Below are 21,248 nucleotides of genomic sequence, written 5' to 3'. Positions count from 1 at the left end.
AGCTTCTTTTATTCGCTTTTTTAGCTTCATTTAGCTAGTAAACAAAACACATTTACATTTTGTCTGTACATGACCAATTTATTAGCTTGTTTTATTCGCTTTTTTAGCTTTATTTAGCTCATTTAGCTAGTAAACAAAACACGTTTACTTTTTGTCTGTACATGACCAATTTATTAGCTTTATTTGCTTATTTAGCTTCATTTAGCTAGTAAACAAAACACGTTTACTTTTTGTCTGTACCTGACCGATTTATTACCTTCTTTTATTCGCTTATTTAGCTTTATTTAGCTCATTTAGCTAGTAAACAAAACATGTTTACTTTTTGTCTACCTGACCGATTTATTAGCTTCTTTTATTCACTTGTTTAGCTTTATTTAGCTCATTTAGCTAGTAAACAAAACACGTTTACTTTTTGTCTGTACCTGACCAATTTATTCGCTTGTTTATCTTTATTTAGCTTCATTTAGCTAGTAAACAAAACACGTTTACTTTTTGTCTGTACCTGACCAATTCGCTTGTTTATCTTTATTTAGCTTCATTTAGCTAGTAAACAAAACACGTTTACTTTTTGTCTGTACCTGACCGAGAAACAGTCTCACAAAAAAGTTTAAAATAAATGTAAAAAGAGATGACAAACAGCAGTCACTGCCTAGTGCCAAAATCAAGTAATTTAGTACCCAAGGTAAATAGTGTTAGATATAAATTAGATATTGCAATTACACACTTCAAGGATTTAGATCAAACGTTTAAAATATAGGCAAAGAGGAGTATATGGGGGCTGACCTCGTATATTTGATTTCTTACACTGTGACAGTGTGAAATAATAACTTATTGTGAAATAGGATAAAGTGAGTAATGTAAACTTTATATGATAAGGAAGGCAGGTCCATGTGCCATGGGCTGCTACTCACCCTGCCATTTTGTGCTGTTTCCTCAGGATACACAATTTATATGAACCTGTTCTACTACAGTGTTATTACCCACTTGTAATAACAATCAGTGGTTGGTTATTAGTTTAAGTTAATGTTAATATTTGCATTACAATAAATTCATTAATTTATTAATGAATATATTGTTTGTTTGTAAAAGAAAGAAAGCAAGACTGGAATATTTAGAAGCTTTGGCAGTAGCAGAGTCTCTTATTTTGAATAAGGAAGTCCGGGCTTGTGGTTACTCTTTTACTATAGTATTGTTTAGTTAGCACGGAGCTGTTGCAGAGCTCAGAACAGCACCAAGACATCAAGCACCTACAGTAGTTACTGACAGCACTCCATACTGGTTAAGTGATCATCACTACCGGCAATCTTAACTGGTTACGCGATCTTAACCGAATCGTTTATCACCAATATTAAGGTAAGTGGCAGATTAAATTTAAATTGTTAATAATCTGCACGTTTTAAAAAATTGCACTTATTGTTGGATTAAACTTTGGTCTTTTACCGCGGTGAAGTTAATTTTGGACATTCGCCTGACATTCAAGTTTTCTTCCTCTCGTTCTGTGTCAAAAGACATCCAAAAATTAATAAAAACTAATTCTGCAGTACACAAGAAACAACCTACAATTAGAGAGGTGCATTACATGAAGAAAGTGCAAATGTCATTGCAGCTCAGCAGTTATATGGGGGGGGCCATAACATTAAAACCACCTCCTTGTTTCTACACTGTCCATTTTATCGGCTTCACCTACCATATAGAATCACTTTGTAGTTCTACAATTACTGACTGTAGTAGGTGGGAGTGTCTAATAGAGTGGACAGTGAGTTGACACAGTATTTAAAAACTTAAGCACCACTGCTGTGTCTAATCCACACATACCAGCACAACACACACTAACACACCACCACCATGTCATTGTCACTGCAGTGCTGAGAATGATCCACCACCTAAATAATACCTGCTCTGTGGGGGTCCTGACCATTGAAGAACAGGGTGAAAGCAGGTTAAAAGTAAGTGTATAAACAAGGAGGTGGTTTTAATGTTATGTCTGATCAGTGTGTCACTTAGCTCTGTATGTCTCACTTAGCTAATGGAACACCTAGAATCTAGATTTTAGATCAATCATTGATTTGTTGTGTTGGTTTTACCTCAGTGCATGCATATTTTGACCCAGCTAATTGGTCATATTTGTAGAAAACCCTTAATAAACATAAAGTTAGAACCAAGTAGTGACTTTTCACTATTTCTTGCTATATATTAAAGGTTCCCAAATTCCATATAATCACAGACATATTGTTTAATTTAATTCCAGGTTAACTTCAATGGATTGTAATGGGATTCCAAATGAGGTCTTACAAAATGAAGAATTAATTAAATACTTGGAGGAGATAGCAAAAGACACTGCACTGCTACATGGGATATTAATGCGCACCAAAGAATCTCCAAACTCTTCTGAGGTAACAGTAGAATATCCTTGTTTCTTTTTTTTTAATTGCAAATAAAATTGTGGCTGCAGGCTGAACTAAAGGAAAGACACTGTGCAAACAGTCACATGTCTTGTTCAGAAGTCACAGCTTCATTTGCCCAAATCCTAATTTAGGACAAAATCTACACCAGTGACCAAGCACAGGGTCAACAGCAGGAATAAATAATAAATAAATTATATAATAAAGAGACTTGACTGAAATACTGTCTCTCTTTTGACCATGTTTGTCACTGTATAACAAAGTTAATTTTGCACTGATGCACTGGCAAAACATGTCTTATGTAATAAATTTGTGTTAAGCTGTAGTGTATGTAATAGGTGTGTGTTTTTGATTCATTGTAGGTGGTGAGCTATGCACCGTTTACACTCTTTCCCTCACCAGTGCCCAAATCATTCTTCCACCAAGCTCTCAAAGTCCAAACTCATTATAATCGCCTAGTAGACAGAATCAGTCAAAATCCACATTACCTGGAGGAGGCTCTAGCCAGGTTTGTTTGTTTATTTATTAGGATTTTAACGTTATGTTTCACACTTTTGGTTACAGTCATGACAGGAACGGTTGGTACTCGTTACACAAGGTTCATCAGTTCACAAGGTTATATTGCACACAGTCATGGACAATTTTGTATCTCCAATTCACCTCACTTGCATGTCTTTGGACTGTGGGAGGAAACCAGAGCACCCGGAGTAAACCCACGCGGACACAGAGAGAACATGCAAACTACACAGAAAGGACCCGGACCGCCCCACCTGGGAATTGAACCCCAATAGCTTATTACTGTAGCTTTTTTTATTTTTACATCTTTTACTATTGTAGTCTGAATATTGGCATACATTCTAATGCTCAGAATTTGCATGCATCTCAACAGCACCATCAAAGTTGATGATTTCACTAAAAGACTCTTCAACATTTACAGACAAGTTCAACAGGAGCCTCAGAGCAAGGTAAAAATGTGTTTACACACTTTCAATAGGAAATAAAAATCATATAACTATATAATCATGTATGTTTGCAAATGAATTTATCTTACTTGGAGGCTTTAGATGGGAATTTTTATTTGGCATAGTTTGACATAATGTTGTTTATTGCATTTTGGGTAATAAAATAAGAATGAAGCACTTATATACACCAATCAGCCATAACATAAAAACCACCTCCTTGTTTCTACACACATTGTCCATTTTATCAGCTCCACTTACCATATAGGAGCACTTTGTAGTTTTACAATTACTGACTGTAGTCCACCTGTTTCTCTGCATGCTTTGTTCGTCCCTTTCATGCTGTTCTTCAATGGTCAGGACTCAGGACCACTACAGAGTAGGTATTATTTGGGTGGTGGGTCACTCTCAGCACTGCAGTGACAATGACATGGTGGTGGTGTGTTAGTGTGTGTTGTGCTGGTATGAGTAGGTAAGTCACAGCTACGCTGATGGAGTTTTTAAACACCTCACTGTCAGTGCTGGACTGAGAAAAGTCCACCAACCAAAAATATATCCAGTCAACAGCGCCCCGTGGGTAGCGTCCTATGACCACTGATGAAGGTCTAGAAGATGACCAACTCAAGCAGCAGCAATAGATGTGCGATCATCTCTGACTTTACATCTACAAGGTGGACCAACTAGGTAGGAGTGTCTAACTGAATGAGTGGACAGTGAGTGGACATGGTATTTAAAAACGCCAGCAACGCTGCTGTGCCTGATCCACTCATACCAGCTCAACACACACTAACACACCACCACTATGTCATTGTCACTACAGTGCTGAGAATCATCCACCACCCAAATAATACCTGCTCTGTGGTGGTCCTGTGGGGGTCCTGACCATTGAAGAACAGGGTGAAAGCAGGCTAAAAGGTATGTAGAGAAACAGATGGACTACAGTCAGTAATTATAGTACTACAACCCCTGGCAAAAATTATGGAATCACCAGTCTCTGAGGATGTTCCTTCAGTTGTTTAATTTTGTAGAAAAAAAGCAGATCACAGACATGACAAAAAACTAAAGGCATTTCAAATGGCAACTTTCTGGCTTTAAGAAACACTAAAAGAAATCAAGAAAAATAATTGTGGTAGCCAGTAACAGTTAGATTTTTAGAACAAGCACAGGGAATAAATTATGGAATCACTCAATTCTGAGGAAAAAATTATGGAATCATGACAAACAAAATAACACTCCAACACATCACTAGTACTTTGTTGCACCACCTCTGGCTTTTATAACTGCTTGCAGTCTCTGAGGCATTGACTTAATGAGTGACAAACAGTACTCTTCATCAATCTGGCTCCAGCTTTCTCTGATTGCTGTTGCCAGATCAGCTTTGCAGGTTGGAGCCTTGTCATGGACCATTTTCTTTAACTTCCACCACAGATTTTCAATTGGATTGAGATCCGGACTGTTTGCAGGCCATGACATTGACCATATGTGTCTTTCCTCAAGGAATGTTTTCACAGATTTTGCTCTATGGCAAGATGCATTATCATCTTGAAAAATGATTTCATCATCCCCAAACATCCTTTCGATAGATGGGATAAGAAAAGTGTCCAAAATGTCAATGTAAACCTGTGCATTTATTGAAGATGTAATGACAGCCATCTCCCCAGTGCCTTTACCTGACATGCAGCCCCATATCATCAATGACTGTGGAAATTTGCATGTTTTCTTCAGACAGTCGTCTGCATAAATCTCATTGGAACGGCACCAAACAAAAGTTCCAGCATCATCACCTTGCCCAATGCAGATTCGAGATTCATCACTGAATACAGTGTATCACAAAAGTGAGTACACCCCTCACATTTCTGCAAATATTTTATTATATCTTTTCATGGGACAACACTATAGAAATAAAACTTGGATATAACTTAGAGTAGTCAGTGTACAACTTGTATAGCAGTGTAGATTTACTGTCTTCTGAAAATAACTCAACACACAGCCATTAATGTCTAAATGGCTGGCAACATAAGTGAGTACACCCCACAGTGAACATGTCCAAATTGTGCCCAAAGTGTCAATATTTTGTGTGACCACCATTATTATCCAGCACTGCCTTAACCCTCCTGGGCATGGAATTCACCAGAGCTGCACAGGTTGCTACTGGAATCCTCTTCCACTCCTCCATGATGACATCACGGAGCTGGTGGATGTTAGACACCTTGAACTCCTCCACCTTCCACTTGAGGATGCGCCACAGGTGCTCAATTGGGTTTAGTCCATCACCTTTACCTTCAGCTTCCTCAGCAAGGCAGTTGTCATCTTGGAGGTTGTGTTTGGGGTCGTTATCCTGTTGGAAAACTGCCATGAGGCCCAGTTTTCAAAGGGAGGGGATCATGCTCTGTTTCAGAATGTCACAGTACATGTTGGAATTCATGTATCCCTCAATGAACTGCAGCTCCCCAGTGCCAGCAACACTCATGCAGCCCAAGACCATGATGCTACCACCACCATGCTTGACTGTAGGCAAGATACAGTTGTCTTGGTACTTCTCACCAGGGCGCGGCCACACATGCTGGACACCATTTGAGCCAAACAAGTTTATCTTGGTCTCGTCAGACCACAGGGCATTCCAGTAATCCATGTTCTTGGACTGCTTGTCTTCAGCAAACTGTTTGCGGGCTTTCTTGTGCGTCAGCTTCCTTCTAGGATGACGACCATGCAGACCGAGTTGATGCAGTGTGCGGCGTATGGTCTGAGCACTGACAGGCTGACCTCCCACGTCTTCAACCTCTGCAGCAATGCTGGCAGCACTCATGTGTCTATTTTTTAAAGCCAACCTCTGGATATGACGCCGAACACGTGGACTCAACTTCTTTGGTCGACCCTGGCGAAGCCTGTTCCGAGTGGAACCTGTCCTGGAAAACCGCTGTATGACCTTGGCCACCATGCTGTAGCTCAGTTTCAGGGTGTTAGCAATCTTCTTATAGCCCAGGCCATCTTTGTGGAGAGCAACAATTCTATTTCTCACATCCTCAGAGAGTTCTTTGCCATGAGGTGCCATGTTGAATATCCAGTGGCCAGTATGAGAGAATTGTACCCAAAACACCAAATTTAACAGCCCTGCTCCCCATTTACACCTGGGACCTTGACACATGACACCAGGGAGGGACAACGACACATTTGGGCACAATTAGGACATGTTCACTGTGGGGTGTACTCACTTATGTTGCCAGCTATTTAGACATTAATGGCTGTGTGTTGAGTTATTTTCAGAAGACAGTAAATCTACACTGCTATACAAGCTGTACACTGACTACTCTAAGTTATATCCAAGTTTCATGTCTATAGTGTTGTCCCATGAAAAGATATAATCAAATATTTGCAGAAATGTGAGGGGTGTACTCACTTTTGTGATACACTGTATGACTTTCATCCAGTCATCCACAGTCCACGATTGCCTTTCCTTAGCCCATTGTAACCTTGTTTTTTTCTGTTTAGGTGTTAGTGATGGCTTTCTTTTAGCTTTTCTGTATGTAAATCCCATTTCCTTTAGGCGGTTTCTTACAGTTCGGTCACAGACGTTGACTGCAGTTTCCTGCCATTTGTGCCTCATTTGTTTTGTTGTACATTTTCTGTTTTCAAGGCATATTGCTTTAAGTTTTCTGTCTTGACGCTTTGATGTCTTCCTTGGTCTACCAGTATGCTTGCCTTTAACCACCATCCCATGTTGTTTGTACTTGGTCCAGGTTTTAGACACAGCTGACTGTGAACAACCAACATCTTGTGCAACACTGCGTGATGATTTACCCTCTTTAAGGAGTTTGATAATCCTCTCCTTTGTTTCAATTGACATCTCTATTGTTGGAGCCATGATTCATGTCAGTCCACTTGTTGCAACAGCTCTCCAAGGTGTGATCACTCCTTTTTACCTGCATACTAACGAGCAGCTTTAATCTGATGCAGGTGTTAGTGTTTGTAATGAAAATTTGCAGGGTGATTCCATAATTTTTTCCTCAGAATTGAGTGATTCCATAATTTATTCCCTGTGCTTGTTCTAAAAATCTAACTGTTACTGGCTACCACAATTATTTTTCTTGATTTCTTTTAGTGTTTCTTAAAGCCAGAAAGTTGCCATTTGAAATGCCTTTAGTTTTTTGTCATATCTGTGATCTGCTTTTTTTCTACAAAATTAAACAACTGAAGGAACATCCTCAGAGACTGGTGATTCCATAATTTTTGCCAGGGGTTGTACAAAGTGCTTCTATATGGTAAGTGGAGCTGATAAAATGGACAGTGAGTGTGAGAAACATTGATTTGTTGTTTCCAAAATGCATTGATACATTTTTTTCCTAAAATTTTGTGTTGAGGAATTTTGTTTTTGTGTTGTCTTATTATTTTGTTATTATGCTGTTTATTATGCTGCCAAGATTAGCATATAATTACACACTTGTAGACATTTTTATGGACTTAAAGTTGAGGTTGTGCTTGTTTAAATATCCATGCCATGTGAAATCAGGATTTTATGTGTTCTTACATTGGGGTCTATATTTTAGACAATAGTTCTTGGACTGAATCGTTCGGATTACATGATTGATCAGACAGCTGATGGAAAAACCGCCCTAAGGCAAATTGAAATTAACACTATTGCGGCCAGTTTTGGAGGCCTTTCCTCACGCACACCAGATGTTCATCGGTAAGTATATGTACTGATTACAATGTTTACAAAATGCTAAATGCTATTTATATTCAGTGTTCTTGTTTGATGATTTTTATTACAATTCTTTTAGACACATTCTTAAAGTTGCTGGTCGGTTAGAGGACAGTAAACTGATTCTGGATAACAATCCAGCTGCAGGTCTGGCCAAAGGCTTGGCAAAGGCGTGGGAGCTCTATGGCTCTGAAAAGTAGGTTTCACATTTAAAGTGAAATTTCCTCTTTAATGTTGTAGCCATGTAAGCATTTGATTTTTTTACAAAGAATGATGTCTTATAAGCTCAAGAATAAGGTATTAGCATTATTCTTTATTTATCTCACTGAAATTTTCTTACTGTCACTAGTACTAGGAAGTGCATTTGCCATATTTGCTTCTTAGGGTACTTACTTCTGCTTGACAAAGTTATAAAGCTCTAAATCATTTGTCTTTTTTCAGTTTTTATTTCTACCTGTTTATATTGTTTGCATGTATAGGTAGGGATTGAGCAATTTAAAACCACATACGGGGTAGAAAACAGTCTGCTTGTTACTAAAATAATTTAAATTGATTTATTAAGCCCCCACATAATATGAGCCAAACTATTGTTACCTATGGCATGTTTGGCTCACCAACTTAGAATTGCTGATTGGCTGAAGGCAACATAAGATGATAAACCTAGAAAACACAAGACAAACGTGCTATAGGTTGTATCTTCTATTATATCCCTAAAAAGCACTGGCTCAGGGTCAGCTGAGCACCAATAATACCTGCTGAAAAGCCCCTTACAAAACTCTTCCCATTTGTAATCCAAATAGGCACCAGGGGTAGTGCTGTACTGTTAAATAAGCTAAGATCAGGGCAGATATTTGGTCTTGGTGAGCATTAATCAGTGCAATGGCCTTCCCTCACACTTTGCTAAATAGCAGCAAGGGAGTTATTCGATGCAGGGATCTAGAGGGGATGGAAGTGGACAAAATGATAATTGAACTAGCCCCCCAAGGCCCTACCTATACCAGATGAGTTGTAATCCAGATACAGGACAAGCAGTTTAAAACAAAAACCCTTGTCATTACTTTCAACAAGAACACCCCTCCAGCAAAGCTAATAATCAGATTTTAACGGATGGACGTAGAACCATATATCCCCAACCAATTAGATGCTTCAAATGTCAAAAATATGGACAAGGCTTAGCAATGTGCAAGAGCTCCCGACCTTGCTGCAACTGTGGCAAAGTGGGCCGTGACATGCAGAAAATGCAGAGGCCCTTACATCTCATCAGACAAATTCTTGAGTCCTGGGTGGAGGATCAAGTCGAGTGAGACTAGTGGCTCGGAGGTTGCGTGGTACAGAGCGAGGTTTGATTAGACCTCGGAGGTAGCTTGGGGCTGGTCCATTTTTGGCTTTGTAGGTGAGCATCAGTGTTTTAAACTGAATGTGTGCAGCTACAGGAAGCCACTGAAGAGAACTCAGCAGTGGGGTGATGTGGCAGTGTTTAGGTTGGTTAAAAACCAGGCGAGCAGCTGCATTTTGAATGAGTTGCAAGGGTTTAATAGTGGCAATATAGGAGCACCTTCCAGGAGGGAGTTGCAGTAGTCCAGCCGTGAGATTACAAGTGACTGGACAAGAATCTGAGTGGCTTCCATGGGGAGAAATGACCAAATCTTCCTGATGTTGTAGAGGAGGAACCGGCATGCTCTCGTCATGTTGGCTACATTAGGAGAGAAGGTCAGTTGGTTATCCAGGACGACACCAAGGCTCCTTACATTATTAGACGGTCTGATTTGGTAGTCATGGGTTGGAGATTGATCAACCCAGATCAGCAGCAGAAAAATCAACTTGGGGAAGTGCTTGTCAGACGTACTTCCCATGGTAAAACAAGGAGAGACCACAACTGATAAAACCTCTAGAACTAAAAACACTACTGTTTTTTTTGTGTGAAAACATTAATAATCTATTCTTTGTACTTTTGTCAGTTAAAGTGAATAAAAAAAAAATTGAAAAGCTTTAAGAAAATTACAAAAATTACAGATTCTTGTATTTATTGCATTTTTAAAAAATGTCCCAACTTTTCTGGAACTGGGGTTTGTACATTAATAAGTATAAGTAAACAATTAAACCATTTGGAATAGGGATAGCCAGGTACAACCGACATTACATTTTTAGTAGTGTTACATTTTTAATGTGTTTAATCAGTTGTTTTTACTTAGAGTTAAATGTTGTGAATGGCTACATTCTAATCAATAAATTAAAACCTTGAACTATATAAATTAACTACCTTGAGCTTATTACAGAGCTGTGGTGATGTTTCTAGTTGAGGATGTTCAAAGAAACATTTATGATCATCGATATGTGGAGAATGAACTTTGGTCAAGGTAAGAAACAAAAGGACTGTAGAAAAGTGTTAAAGTTATTCTAATTAATGCCCAGTTAAAAAAAAACATTGATTGCTTTATAATCATTGTTGCCTTATTTAAATAGAAGGTTTTGGTTAAAACCAATAGCATTACATGCAGCATGTGTCTGATTGCAGAAACATTCCTGTGATTAGAAGACAGTTTGAAGATGTTAGCAGAAGGGGATCTTTGGACCAGAACAAAAAACTTTTTGTGTAAAGATTTCTCTTCATGACCAAATCATTTTAACTTTAACAAAAAAGTAAACACATGTGACTGAAATAAATATTTCTGTTTTTTAAGAGATGGACAAGAGGTTGCAATTGTTTACTTCCGTAATGGATATGTACCTCAAAATTACAAAACTGAACAAGTAAGTACACAATTGGGGGCCGCACAGTGACATTAATCTGGGCAACCTTAATTTGATTCTCAATTTTGGTCACTGTTGATTTTGGCTTCCTCTGTGGGTTTCCTTTAGCTACTCTAGTTTAGCTACTCTAGTCTAACCCTTTCAAAGACAATGTACACCGATCAGCCATAACATTAAAACCACCTCCTTGTTTCTACACACATTGTCCATTTTATTGGCTTCACTTACCATATAGGAGCACTTTGTAGTTCTACAATTACTGACTGTAGTACATCTGTTTCTCTGCAAGCTTTGATAGCCCCCTTTCATGGACCACTACAGAGTAGGTATTATTTGGTTGGTGGATAATTCTCAGCACTGCAGTGACACTGACATGGTGGTGGTGTGTGAGTGTGTGTTGTGCTGGTATGAGTGGATAAGACACAGTAGTGCTGATGGAGTTTTAAACATGAAGGTCTAGAAGATGACCAACTCAAACGGCAGCAATAGATGAGCGATCGTCTCTGACTTTACAACTAGGTAGGAGTGTCTAATAGAGTGGAACGTGTGTATTTAAAAACAGTGAGTATTTAAAAATCCAAATTGTTGTTGTTATGTTCCACAGAGCTGGGAGGCTCGGTTAATGATGGAGCGCTCATGTGCTGTGAAATGTCCAGACATAAGTACCCACCTTGTTGGCACCAAGAAGGTTCAGCAGGAGCTGGCACGACCTGGTGTCCTTGAGAGTTTCTTTCTTGATGAGCCAGGAACAGTGGCTGAGATCCGTGCCACTTTTGCTGGCTTGTACACGTTAGACATGGTATATAGTAATTTTTTACAACTTCACAGATCATTTCTGTACCTCTTATGACAGTGTTTTCATTACTTATTATCAATGTTAGGGGGAGGAAGGAGACCAGACTGTGACAATGGCTTTGGCCAATCCAGACCGTTATGTGCTGAAACCACAACGAGAGGGAGGAGGTGAGATTTCTATTACCACAGTATACAACACAATTTTGAGCTCATCTATTGTACTCTAATGCAACATGTTAAAATATCTTATAGTGGTTTAGTATGATTTGAAACAAGTACATACATTTTACTTATTAATGTCTAATACTATTACAACCCCAAATCAGAAAAAGTTGGGAGTTTCTTACATTTACTTTGACTTTTATTTGATTGCAGACAGGATGAACCTGAGATATTTCATGTTTTGTCTGCTCAACTTTATTTCATTTATTAATAAACTTCCATTCCTACATTTCAGGCCTGCAACACATTCCAAAAAAGTTGGGACAGTAAAGCATTTACCACTTTGTAATGTTGCCATTCCTTTTCACCACACTTAAAAGACATTTTGGCACTGAGGATACCAAGTGATTTAGTGTTTCAGCTTTTATTTTGTCCCATTCTTCCTGCAAAAACGTCTTAAGATGTGCAACAGTACGGGGTCGTCATTGTCATATTTTTCATTTCAAAATTCTCCACACATTCTCTATTGGGGACAGGTAAGCACTGCAGGCAGCCCAGTCCAGTACCCGTACCCCCTTCTTTCGCAGCCATGCCATTGTAATGTGTGCAGCATGTGGATTTGCATTGTCTTGTTAAAAAGTGCATGGACATCCCTGGAAAAGATGACGTCTTGAAGGCAGCATATGTTGCTCTAAGATCTCAATGTACTTTTCTGCATTAATGCTGCCATCACAGAAGTGTTAACTTCGCCAAGGGCACTGACACAGCCCCATACCATGACAGACCCTGGCTTTTGGACTTGTTGCTGATAACAGTCTGGGTGGTGCTTTTTGTCTTTGGCGTTTTTGAGCATTTGGCGTCCCTTTTTTTTTTTCAAATAAGACCTAAAATGCTGATTCATCTGACCACAATACACATTTCCTCTGTGTGATGGTCCATCCTGGATGCCTCTGAGCCCAGAGAAGTCGACGCCGCTTCTGGACATGGTTAACATAAGGCTTCTTTTTTGCACAGTAAAGTTTTAAGTGCTATTTGTTATTTCAATAATTTTCTCACACATTTGTTGACAAACTGGAGATCCTCTGATCATCTTTGCTCATCAAAGACTCAGCCTTTCCTGGATGCTGCTTTTGTACCAAACCATGATTACAATTACCTGTTGACATCACCTTATTGGAATCACATCATTATTTCGTTTTTTCACCTCATTACTAGCCCTAAATTGCCCAGTCCCAACTTTTTTTGAAATGTGTTGCAGGCCTTAAATGCAGGAATGGAGGTATATTAACAAATGAAATGGAGTTGAGCAGACAAAACATGAGATATCTTGGGTTTAAACTGACTGCAATCAAATAAAAGTCGAAGTAAATGTAAGGAACAAATACTGTCCCAACCTTTTCTGATTTAGGGTTGTAGAAAGAATATAATATTACTTTTCCTACCAAGGTACCTCCCTGAAAATAATTATTCTCAACTGAGTTACTGACACAATCCACTTCTTAATCTTATTCAGCACTGTTGTACTAACTGGCTCTGCATGAAAAAGAAAAGTAATTATACCCTTAATTAAAACTGATTAAGTTTATTTAAATGACATTTGGGTTCAAATAAAAAAGACACACCCAGATTTGTACACTGCCAGCCCTGCTAAATCTAAACATCTGTTAAACAGAAACCTTTTAGCAATGTCAAGTTAAAATGTCTTAGCAAGAAAATAAATTAAGTTACCACAAAAGGGACACAAAGCCATTTCTAAGATTTTGGTACTCCATTAAACAAAGGTAAGAACCATTCTCTTCAAATAAGGAAAGGCTGACACAATGGTAATTCTTACTAGGGCTGCCACTAACGACTATTTTTCTATCGATTAATCTATAGACAATTTTTATTGATTAGTCGATTAATCTAAACGATAAATTTTCCTCCAAAATATTACTTCAGAATCTCATTTAAGCTTCTTTTATTTTAACAACAAACTGTATGGCATAAAAATATGGCACAAAACTAAATGTAAAATGTAAATTTATGTCCATATTATCAAATTGCTTAAACTTATAGCAGAAATAAAATAGAGGTAGACACGTCTCATTAAGTCCAACGTACAGTAATGACAGAATGAGCCCAGATTCTAACCTACACATTTACTTAAAAATTACTTCACATTCTAAGAGATGTAAACAAAGTGGTAAGTGTTTAACATGAGAAGCTGTTTGCTCTTTGAGCGCTGCGGCAACCGCAAAAATCGCAAGCCCATTGCATGAAAGTGTGTGGCGGTCTAACTGAACTCGCTAAGAAATACGGTATTCCAAGATCTCCGTGATTAAGAAGCATAATGAAACAATATAGACATGCAACAACACGCTAGTGCTGCTGTGGTACCATCAAAGCTTTGCACAGTGTACAAACCACCTTTTTGTTTTGTGCCAGTTTTAAGTATTTCCAAACCTTTGATGATTTGGGTCTTGGAAAACTTTTAGCTTTTCTTTGAAAACTCTTTACAATCGGCCAGTGACTGCTTCAGACGGCATTTTTTTAAGACTGCGCTTAATGACGCCAACCAGTGACTAAACCAAAGATGATTTAGGTCATGCTGCGTGCAAGTAGTGCTGAGGGAAAATCATATGAACGGTTATTTGAATGGAAACAATGTAGAAATTAAAAAGGATCATTTATAAACATAGTTTTAAAAACGATGCATCGACTAGGTTGACCAATCGCAGTAGCCCTAATTCTTACCAGAAGTTGCTAACCTACTAAAATTGTTCCAAAAGCACATTGATGACGTATATACTAAACTGTTGTAAGGTGTTCTTAGCAGTAAATATTAACAGAAGTGTAATGTAAGCTTCATAAAAAAGTGGTATATGTATATAGGTATATATAATGGTATATGTGATAGAGTTGCAATTCAAAAAAACATTGATTACCAAGATTAAAATAACTTCTCTCATATATTATTTCATATTTGCCAACAACTCAAACTTTTAAAGTTAAAAAATAAACTTTTTGGACATATCCAACAAGCTAACACATCATTTCACTATAAAAATTGTATACCAACAGTCAAGGATTCTGCCCTCTACCAGAAAAACCTACAGAACATTCTTTGGACAGTCAGCGATCTGAAGCTAAAGCATAATTTTGTCATGCAACAACACAATAACCCAAAGCACATTAGCTCCTGAACCTCTAAAAGGCTTAATAGCAACACAATTAAACTTTCTGAACAACCTAGCTAAAGTCCTAAAATCCTAAAATTAACTTTGAATTCTTGGTGCCAAAAGGAATGGCAACATTGTTAAAGTAGTTAATGCTTAAACGCTGCATTTTTTTAATGTGTTGCAGGCCTAAAATACAGAAATCAATGTTAAATTTAGTGAGGTTAACTAGATAAAACATGAAATATCTGTACTGTCTGTCTGTACTGTACCATACTGTCTGCAATTTAAGAAACACTGCATTTTTATTTGCATTTTCCACACTGTCCCAACTATTTTTAATTTTGGGTTGTAGATCTGTCAGCAAATTAGTAATGTAATTTGTACCAGTGCAATGTTGGAACTTGAGTGAATTAGTACTGGCGAGCGTGATTAAACTGGAAATAGCTGTTCTTGCTCTCTTGCACTGTTCAAAATACACACTTTTGTAAATATTTAAACACTTCAAATGTCACACATCTCTCCTCACAGGGAACAACATTTATGGAGATGAGATATGCAGAGTGCTGGAACGCTTAAAAAACAGCTCAGAGAGAACCACCTACATTTTGATGGACAAAGTTCAACCAAAGCCCACATACAACTACTTGTTGCGAAAGGACGAGCCATTGAGGCTGAAAACATGCCTCAGTGAACTGGGTGTTTTCGGAGCTTATGTTAGGTATGCATAGTACATGTACAAACACACTATATAACACACTATATGTATGAGTTTGTTAAGTATAAATCACAAGTCACGAAATACAAGTCCAAGTCAAGTCACAAGTCTTTCGGTTAGAGTCCAAGTCAAGTCTCAAGTCAATAACATACACAAAGCATACACCGATCAGCCATGCATTAAAACCACCTCGTCGTTTCTACACTCACTGTCCATTTTATCAGCTCAACTTACCATACAGAAGCACTTTGTAGTTCTACAATTACTGACTGTAGTCTATCTATTTCTCTACAAATTTTTTTTAACTTGCTTTCACCCTGTTCTTCAGTGGTCAGGACCACCACAGAGTAGGTATTATTTGGGTGGTGGATCATTCTCAGCACTGCAGTGACACTGACATGGTGGTGGTGTGTTAGTGTGTGTTGTGCTGGTATGAGTGGATAAGACACAGCAGCGCTGATGCAGCTTTTAAATGCCTCACTGTCACTGCTGGACTTATGGTCCTTCAACCAAAAATATCCAACTAAAAACCACGTGGGCAGCGTCCTGTGACCACTGATGAAGGTCTAGAAGATGACCAACTCAAAAAGTAGCAATAGATGAGCAATAGTCTCTGACTTTACATCTACAAGGTGGATCAACTAGGTAGGAGTGTCTAATAGAGTGGACAGTGAGTGGACACGGTATTTAAAAACTCCAGCAGTGCTGCTGTGTCTGATTCACTCATACCAGCACAACACACACTAACACACCACCACCATGTCAGTGTCACTGCAGTGCTGAGAATGATCCACCACCTAAATAATACCTGCTCTGTGGGGGTCCTGGCCATGGGCTCATTCCTTAGGGTGATCAGGCGACGCACCACCAAAGGGCGGAAGGGAAGACATTTTTCTATCACATTCAACCAGTGTTAAACTAGCTGTGACTGTTCTGGACAGTCTGTCTTGCCTCCGAATATCGTAGTCCAATCAGCGTCGAGTTGTGTTCCGTACAGTACCGCCCCTTTTGGGTGATTTCAGTCTGATTGAAAATCGCCCTGGATTGCTCTCATAGACTCTCATATTAAGGCACTTTTTTTTCGACCTGTAGGCACTGCAATACAATCTGTATGGGTTCCGGGAGGGCTCGCACTTACGTGCTTGCGTCACACGTAACCTGGTGAAGCGATAATTGGAGCAGCTAGCGATTTTGTCAACATGACAACCATTACCTCAGTTCGGAGCAACTCCATCGTGTCATTTAGGGAAATGCCATTTAGTCGTCGTAGTAATCAGGATGAATTAGCAACTAAAGAATTAGGGCCACCCAGACCAAATTTAAACATCAAGCAAGTATCTGCAAAGGGGGGAAATCATATAAGTTACAAGTAAATTACAAGTGAGTAATGTAATTTTTAAATTGTTAATTGTGATTGCACTTATTGTATCTCCCCAATTGTTTAATTGTACTTCTTTATTCATTGCACATCAGCCCCGATGCCAATCTTTATTCTGGATCTGCTGCACCTAAAATAAAATACTATCTGATGAAGGCTGAATTAAATTGTTAGTGTGAAGGCTTTACTTAATTTTATGATTAATGGTAAAGCTGGTCTCTCTCCATGTTCAAAGTTATTTGTGAGGGCAAACTGACAGATGACTTAAGATGTTAATTATTTAAGCTTTAATTTACCCATTGAACGGGTCACCTTGGCCATCATTGCAACAATTGCCCCCCTTGAGAGATTTGGCAGGAGCCGCCACTGGTCCTGGCCATTGAAGAACAGGGTGAAAGCAGGCTAAAATGTATGTAGAGAAACAGATGGACTACAGTCAGTAATTGTAGAACTACAAAGTGCTTCTGTATGGTAAGTGGAGCTGATAAAATGGACAGTGAGTGTAGAAACAAGGAGGTGGTTTTAATGTTATGGCTGATCAGTGTAGTATAGTAACTATGTCAAGCCAGGGTAAGCTTTAGTTGAGGAGATTGAAAAATTTTTTATTTTATATAGCTGGAATGACGGCTAAGCGGCTAGAACAAACAAAGGAAACCTATCTTGGTGTGTGTTCAGATATCTTATGAAGTTTGATATGTGTAAACATGTGTGTGTGTATACTATAAAACCTACTGACCTGTTTCAACTCCATGCAGGAAGGGTACAGAGATGGTGATGAACGAGTGTGTGGGACACCTACTTAGAACCAAAAGCTCAGAACATGCAGATGGGGGTGTTGCTGCTGGAGTTGCGGTGCTTGACAATCCATTGCTGGTTTAAATCTCAACACCCTCTGTGAGAAGAGAAGGACTGCACAGAGCTACACACACAGGGCTTTCATTCCAGTGTAACTTATTCTGTTGTCTCACAGTAGAAAATACCAGCACAAATCAGAAAAACTTTGGGAAAGTGTGGAAAATGCAAATAAAAATATGCAGTGTTTCTTATGTTTACTTTGACTTCTGACTTGCTCATGGGACATTTAATCCATGATTAAGGTAAATATCTTGGTATTTTCTGATTTTGGCTGATGTAGTGGGTTTACTTCTGGTGAACTGGTGGTAGGAGCTTCCTTACCTTTGTCTGCTTCAACAACTGGAATCTTTCGTAGTCGCCATCCATTCTCAAAGACCCAACATTGGCTATAGTCAGTTAAGTAGTAAAATAGTCACAAAGTGGTAAAAGCTTTACTGTCCCAACATTTTTTAAATGTGTTGCAGGCCTGAAATGCAGGAATGGATGTTTATTAAAAAATGAAATTAAGTTGACCAGAAAAAAGACTTTTTAATTAAATATATTAGGTTGATTTTGTCTGAAATAAAAAAAAGTCAAAGTAAATGTAAGAAACACTGTGTCTGAAGGCTGAAATAAAAGTAGGAAACACTGTGTTGATATAATTTGTGATTTAAATAAAAAAAAAAAATTAGTTCTCTTGTCCATGTGCATTATTGTTTAATCCCCAGCTCCAGTACTTGGTGGAACATCCTTTCGCCTTAATAATCTCTAATAAGATTTTGGTAAGTGCTAAGAAGCTGCTGACTTGATAAATCTCTACCCATTCTACTCGTGCAAAAGCATTTAGGCTATTGAGGTTTGATGGCTTTCGTTCTGCAACTGCTTTCTTTAAATCCCACCAAAGTTTTTTAATGGAATTTAAATCTGGAGACTAAGAAGGCCAAAAGAGGTTTTAAACGTTTGCAGCTAATATTGGCAGCCTGTTAATAAAACCTAAAGTTTGGTAGTGCCAGCCCTCTGGGTGATTTAGGCCTTTAAAGTGTTGTTTACCTAACCTTGGAATCTTGTAATTCCAGATATATTAAAAAATCAGCCTTTCAACTTTGTAATAGAAGATCTGAAGAAAAAAAGGGTATGCATTGAAATAAGGTGGGAAAATGTTCATTTTAACAAAACGAGTAATAAAGATAATGTAGTTCCTTACTACATTTTATCTGGTTAAGTTCCTTGCAGTTATAACTAGTAAATTAAATCTTCCCTGTCAGATAACCCTACTGGATGCGGAGGAGCCATGATCTAGAGCAGGGGTTTTCAACCTTTTTGGACCCAAACACCCCAACACCTTTGCACAAAAAACAGGTGAAAGCTCTTGACAAGCTAAAATAATATAATACGATGCAACTTTGCTGATTGAAATATTTACTTCAAAAAGATGATAAAGCCATAGTCGTAAAATCGTAAACGGTACTTGTTTTGATGTAGATGAGAGCAGAAAATGTTACTTCACAGAGCCAAGTAGAGGCAAAAGTACATCAATTGCTAAGTTTGCTGGTTCAATATATTCTGCTTTGACTGACAGAAAACTCAGGTGAGCTAACTTTTAGCTCCACGGACAGAACGAGCCTGACTTGGCTGTCGCCCTGTGGTAACAGCAAGTTTAATTAAGCCTCCGACCAGTAAGGAAAGTGAGTCACACAAAATGTTTCAGTAGCTGGTGTCTATTTAACGAAGAGATGTCTGAGGAGAGAAACTTACGAATCGATTAATCGACTCCTGAAGCACTTGCAGCGATATTGTGAACAGAGCATCTCCCACTATAGACCTCTCTTAAGGACACACACACACACGTCCTATAACAGCTGTTGTTGTTTTTGTCACCGATTTATTTCCACTGTTAGCCCTATTTTTAATGTTTGTTTGTTTTTTTCAGACTGAACTGGATAACATTAAACGTACGTTTCTTGTGGATGAAAAATGAATTGCTTTAGTTTTAGAAGTAAAAAATCTTGTAATGTCGCGCCCCCCTGGACAGATACTCTAAACCCCTAAAAACCTCTGGTCTAGAGATTGGGAGTGTCATAAAGTTAGGCCATAATAATCCGTGGCCATACTCCAGCTGAACCCCTGACTAAGCAAAAACAATCCAGCAGAAGCAACCCCCAAGAATGGGGTGCACACCACCAACCCTCCAAAACAAAACAACCATGCTTTCTAGCAACACTATGTCACAGCTACATGCTTGGCATTACCTGAGAAATGTGACTCATTACAAACTTATCAGTGCACCTAAATAGATTTACTCACAACTTCAAATATACGTACACCAATAAATGTAAATACAAATAAAAAAGCAAAACAATGAAAGGTAAACCATAGCCTAGTGGTTAGGGAACTGGACTAGTAAACAGAAGGTCGCTGGTTCAAGCCCCACCTCTGCCAGGTTGCTGCTGTTGGGCCCCTGAGCAAGGCCCTTAACCCTCAATTGCTCAATTGTAACTGTAATGTAAGTTGCTTTGGATAAAGGTATCTGCTAAATGGCGAAAATGTAAATGTGAAATGTAAACCCGTTCAAAATTGGTGTTTATAATACTGTAGGTTTCCTAAAATATATTTAAAAAATAAAATAATAAAATAAACACCTTTAATAAAAACCTGTATGCTGAAACTTCCAAAGCACACTTCAGTCAGTTGAATTATTTACTGAACAGCGGAATGAAGGTAATATACACACATTTACATTTGCATAAAGAACAAAAGTTAAGTGTGGTCATCCCCAGCAGCTCAACTGAACAGAAAACCTGCAGTGAGTGAAAAGTTTAATCCTGAGATTAGCAGCAGCAGCCAACACTGGTGCCAGTACCTCATCAACCGAGAGCTGCAGGGTTTATGTCTTTGTTTCCTGTCGGATGCCAGTGTCAGATGAATCCATCTGATGGGCAGGTTAATGCATAATGTTGCTGGATATATAAGTTCAAACTTAACATTCCAGCAGGAATGCAGTTTTTCACTTTAGCCTATTTCTTAGCCACTGTATGTAAAGGTTAAAAACGTTCAAAACCTTCAACACAACTTTTATGAAGTAAAGTAAAAGTGACATTCATTCCCATAACCGTAGTGCAGTTGTAGGGAGGCATGAGAGATGCTCACATAGCTGTCTTTCTCCACTTTGGCCTGTTCTTGACCTCACACAGCAGGCTGTTCATGTCGTGACCGGTCCAAGCTTTGACATTGTCTGTCCAGCATTTTTGTGGCCAGCCTCGTCGTCTTCCTCCTTCAACTGTTCCCTGGAGGATTGTTTTTGACAAGGAATTGTGTCTTGCAACGTGTCCGAACCACTAAGATGTGTCCGTCTTTTCACTGTTGAGAGCAGGGGTTCTTGAGGTCCTGCTAAG

General features: G+C 38.6%; 1 protein-coding gene across 1 annotated transcript; it reads left to right on the top strand.

Annotated features, from left to right (window-relative positions):
* The first annotated feature begins 1,212 nt into the window (after window positions 1–1,212).
* gss (glutathione synthetase) lies at window positions 1,213–18,547 on the top strand. The gene is made up of 13 exons (XM_063015069.1): window positions 1,213–1,353; window positions 2,249–2,393; window positions 2,765–2,910; window positions 3,292–3,367; window positions 7,906–8,045; window positions 8,140–8,256; window positions 10,337–10,417; window positions 10,576–10,653; window positions 10,742–10,811; window positions 11,416–11,610; window positions 11,693–11,774; window positions 15,458–15,647; window positions 17,778–18,547. Exons 2-13 carry the CDS (start codon window positions 2,259–2,261, stop codon window positions 17,899–17,901), a joined length of 1,434 nt encoding a protein of 477 aa, XP_062871139.1. The 5' UTR covers window positions 1,213–1,353; window positions 2,249–2,258; the 3' UTR covers window positions 17,902–18,547.
* The last annotated feature ends 2,701 nt before the right edge of the window (window positions 18,548–21,248 follow it).

This window comes from Trichomycterus rosablanca, chromosome 19 (genome assembly GCF_030014385.1).
Source record: "Trichomycterus rosablanca isolate fTriRos1 chromosome 19, fTriRos1.hap1, whole genome shotgun sequence".
NCBI lineage: Eukaryota > Metazoa > Chordata > Actinopteri > Siluriformes > Trichomycteridae > Trichomycterus > Trichomycterus rosablanca.
The sequence above is the reverse complement of the archived record's forward strand: the minus strand, read 5'-3'. Positions and strand labels throughout refer to the sequence as shown.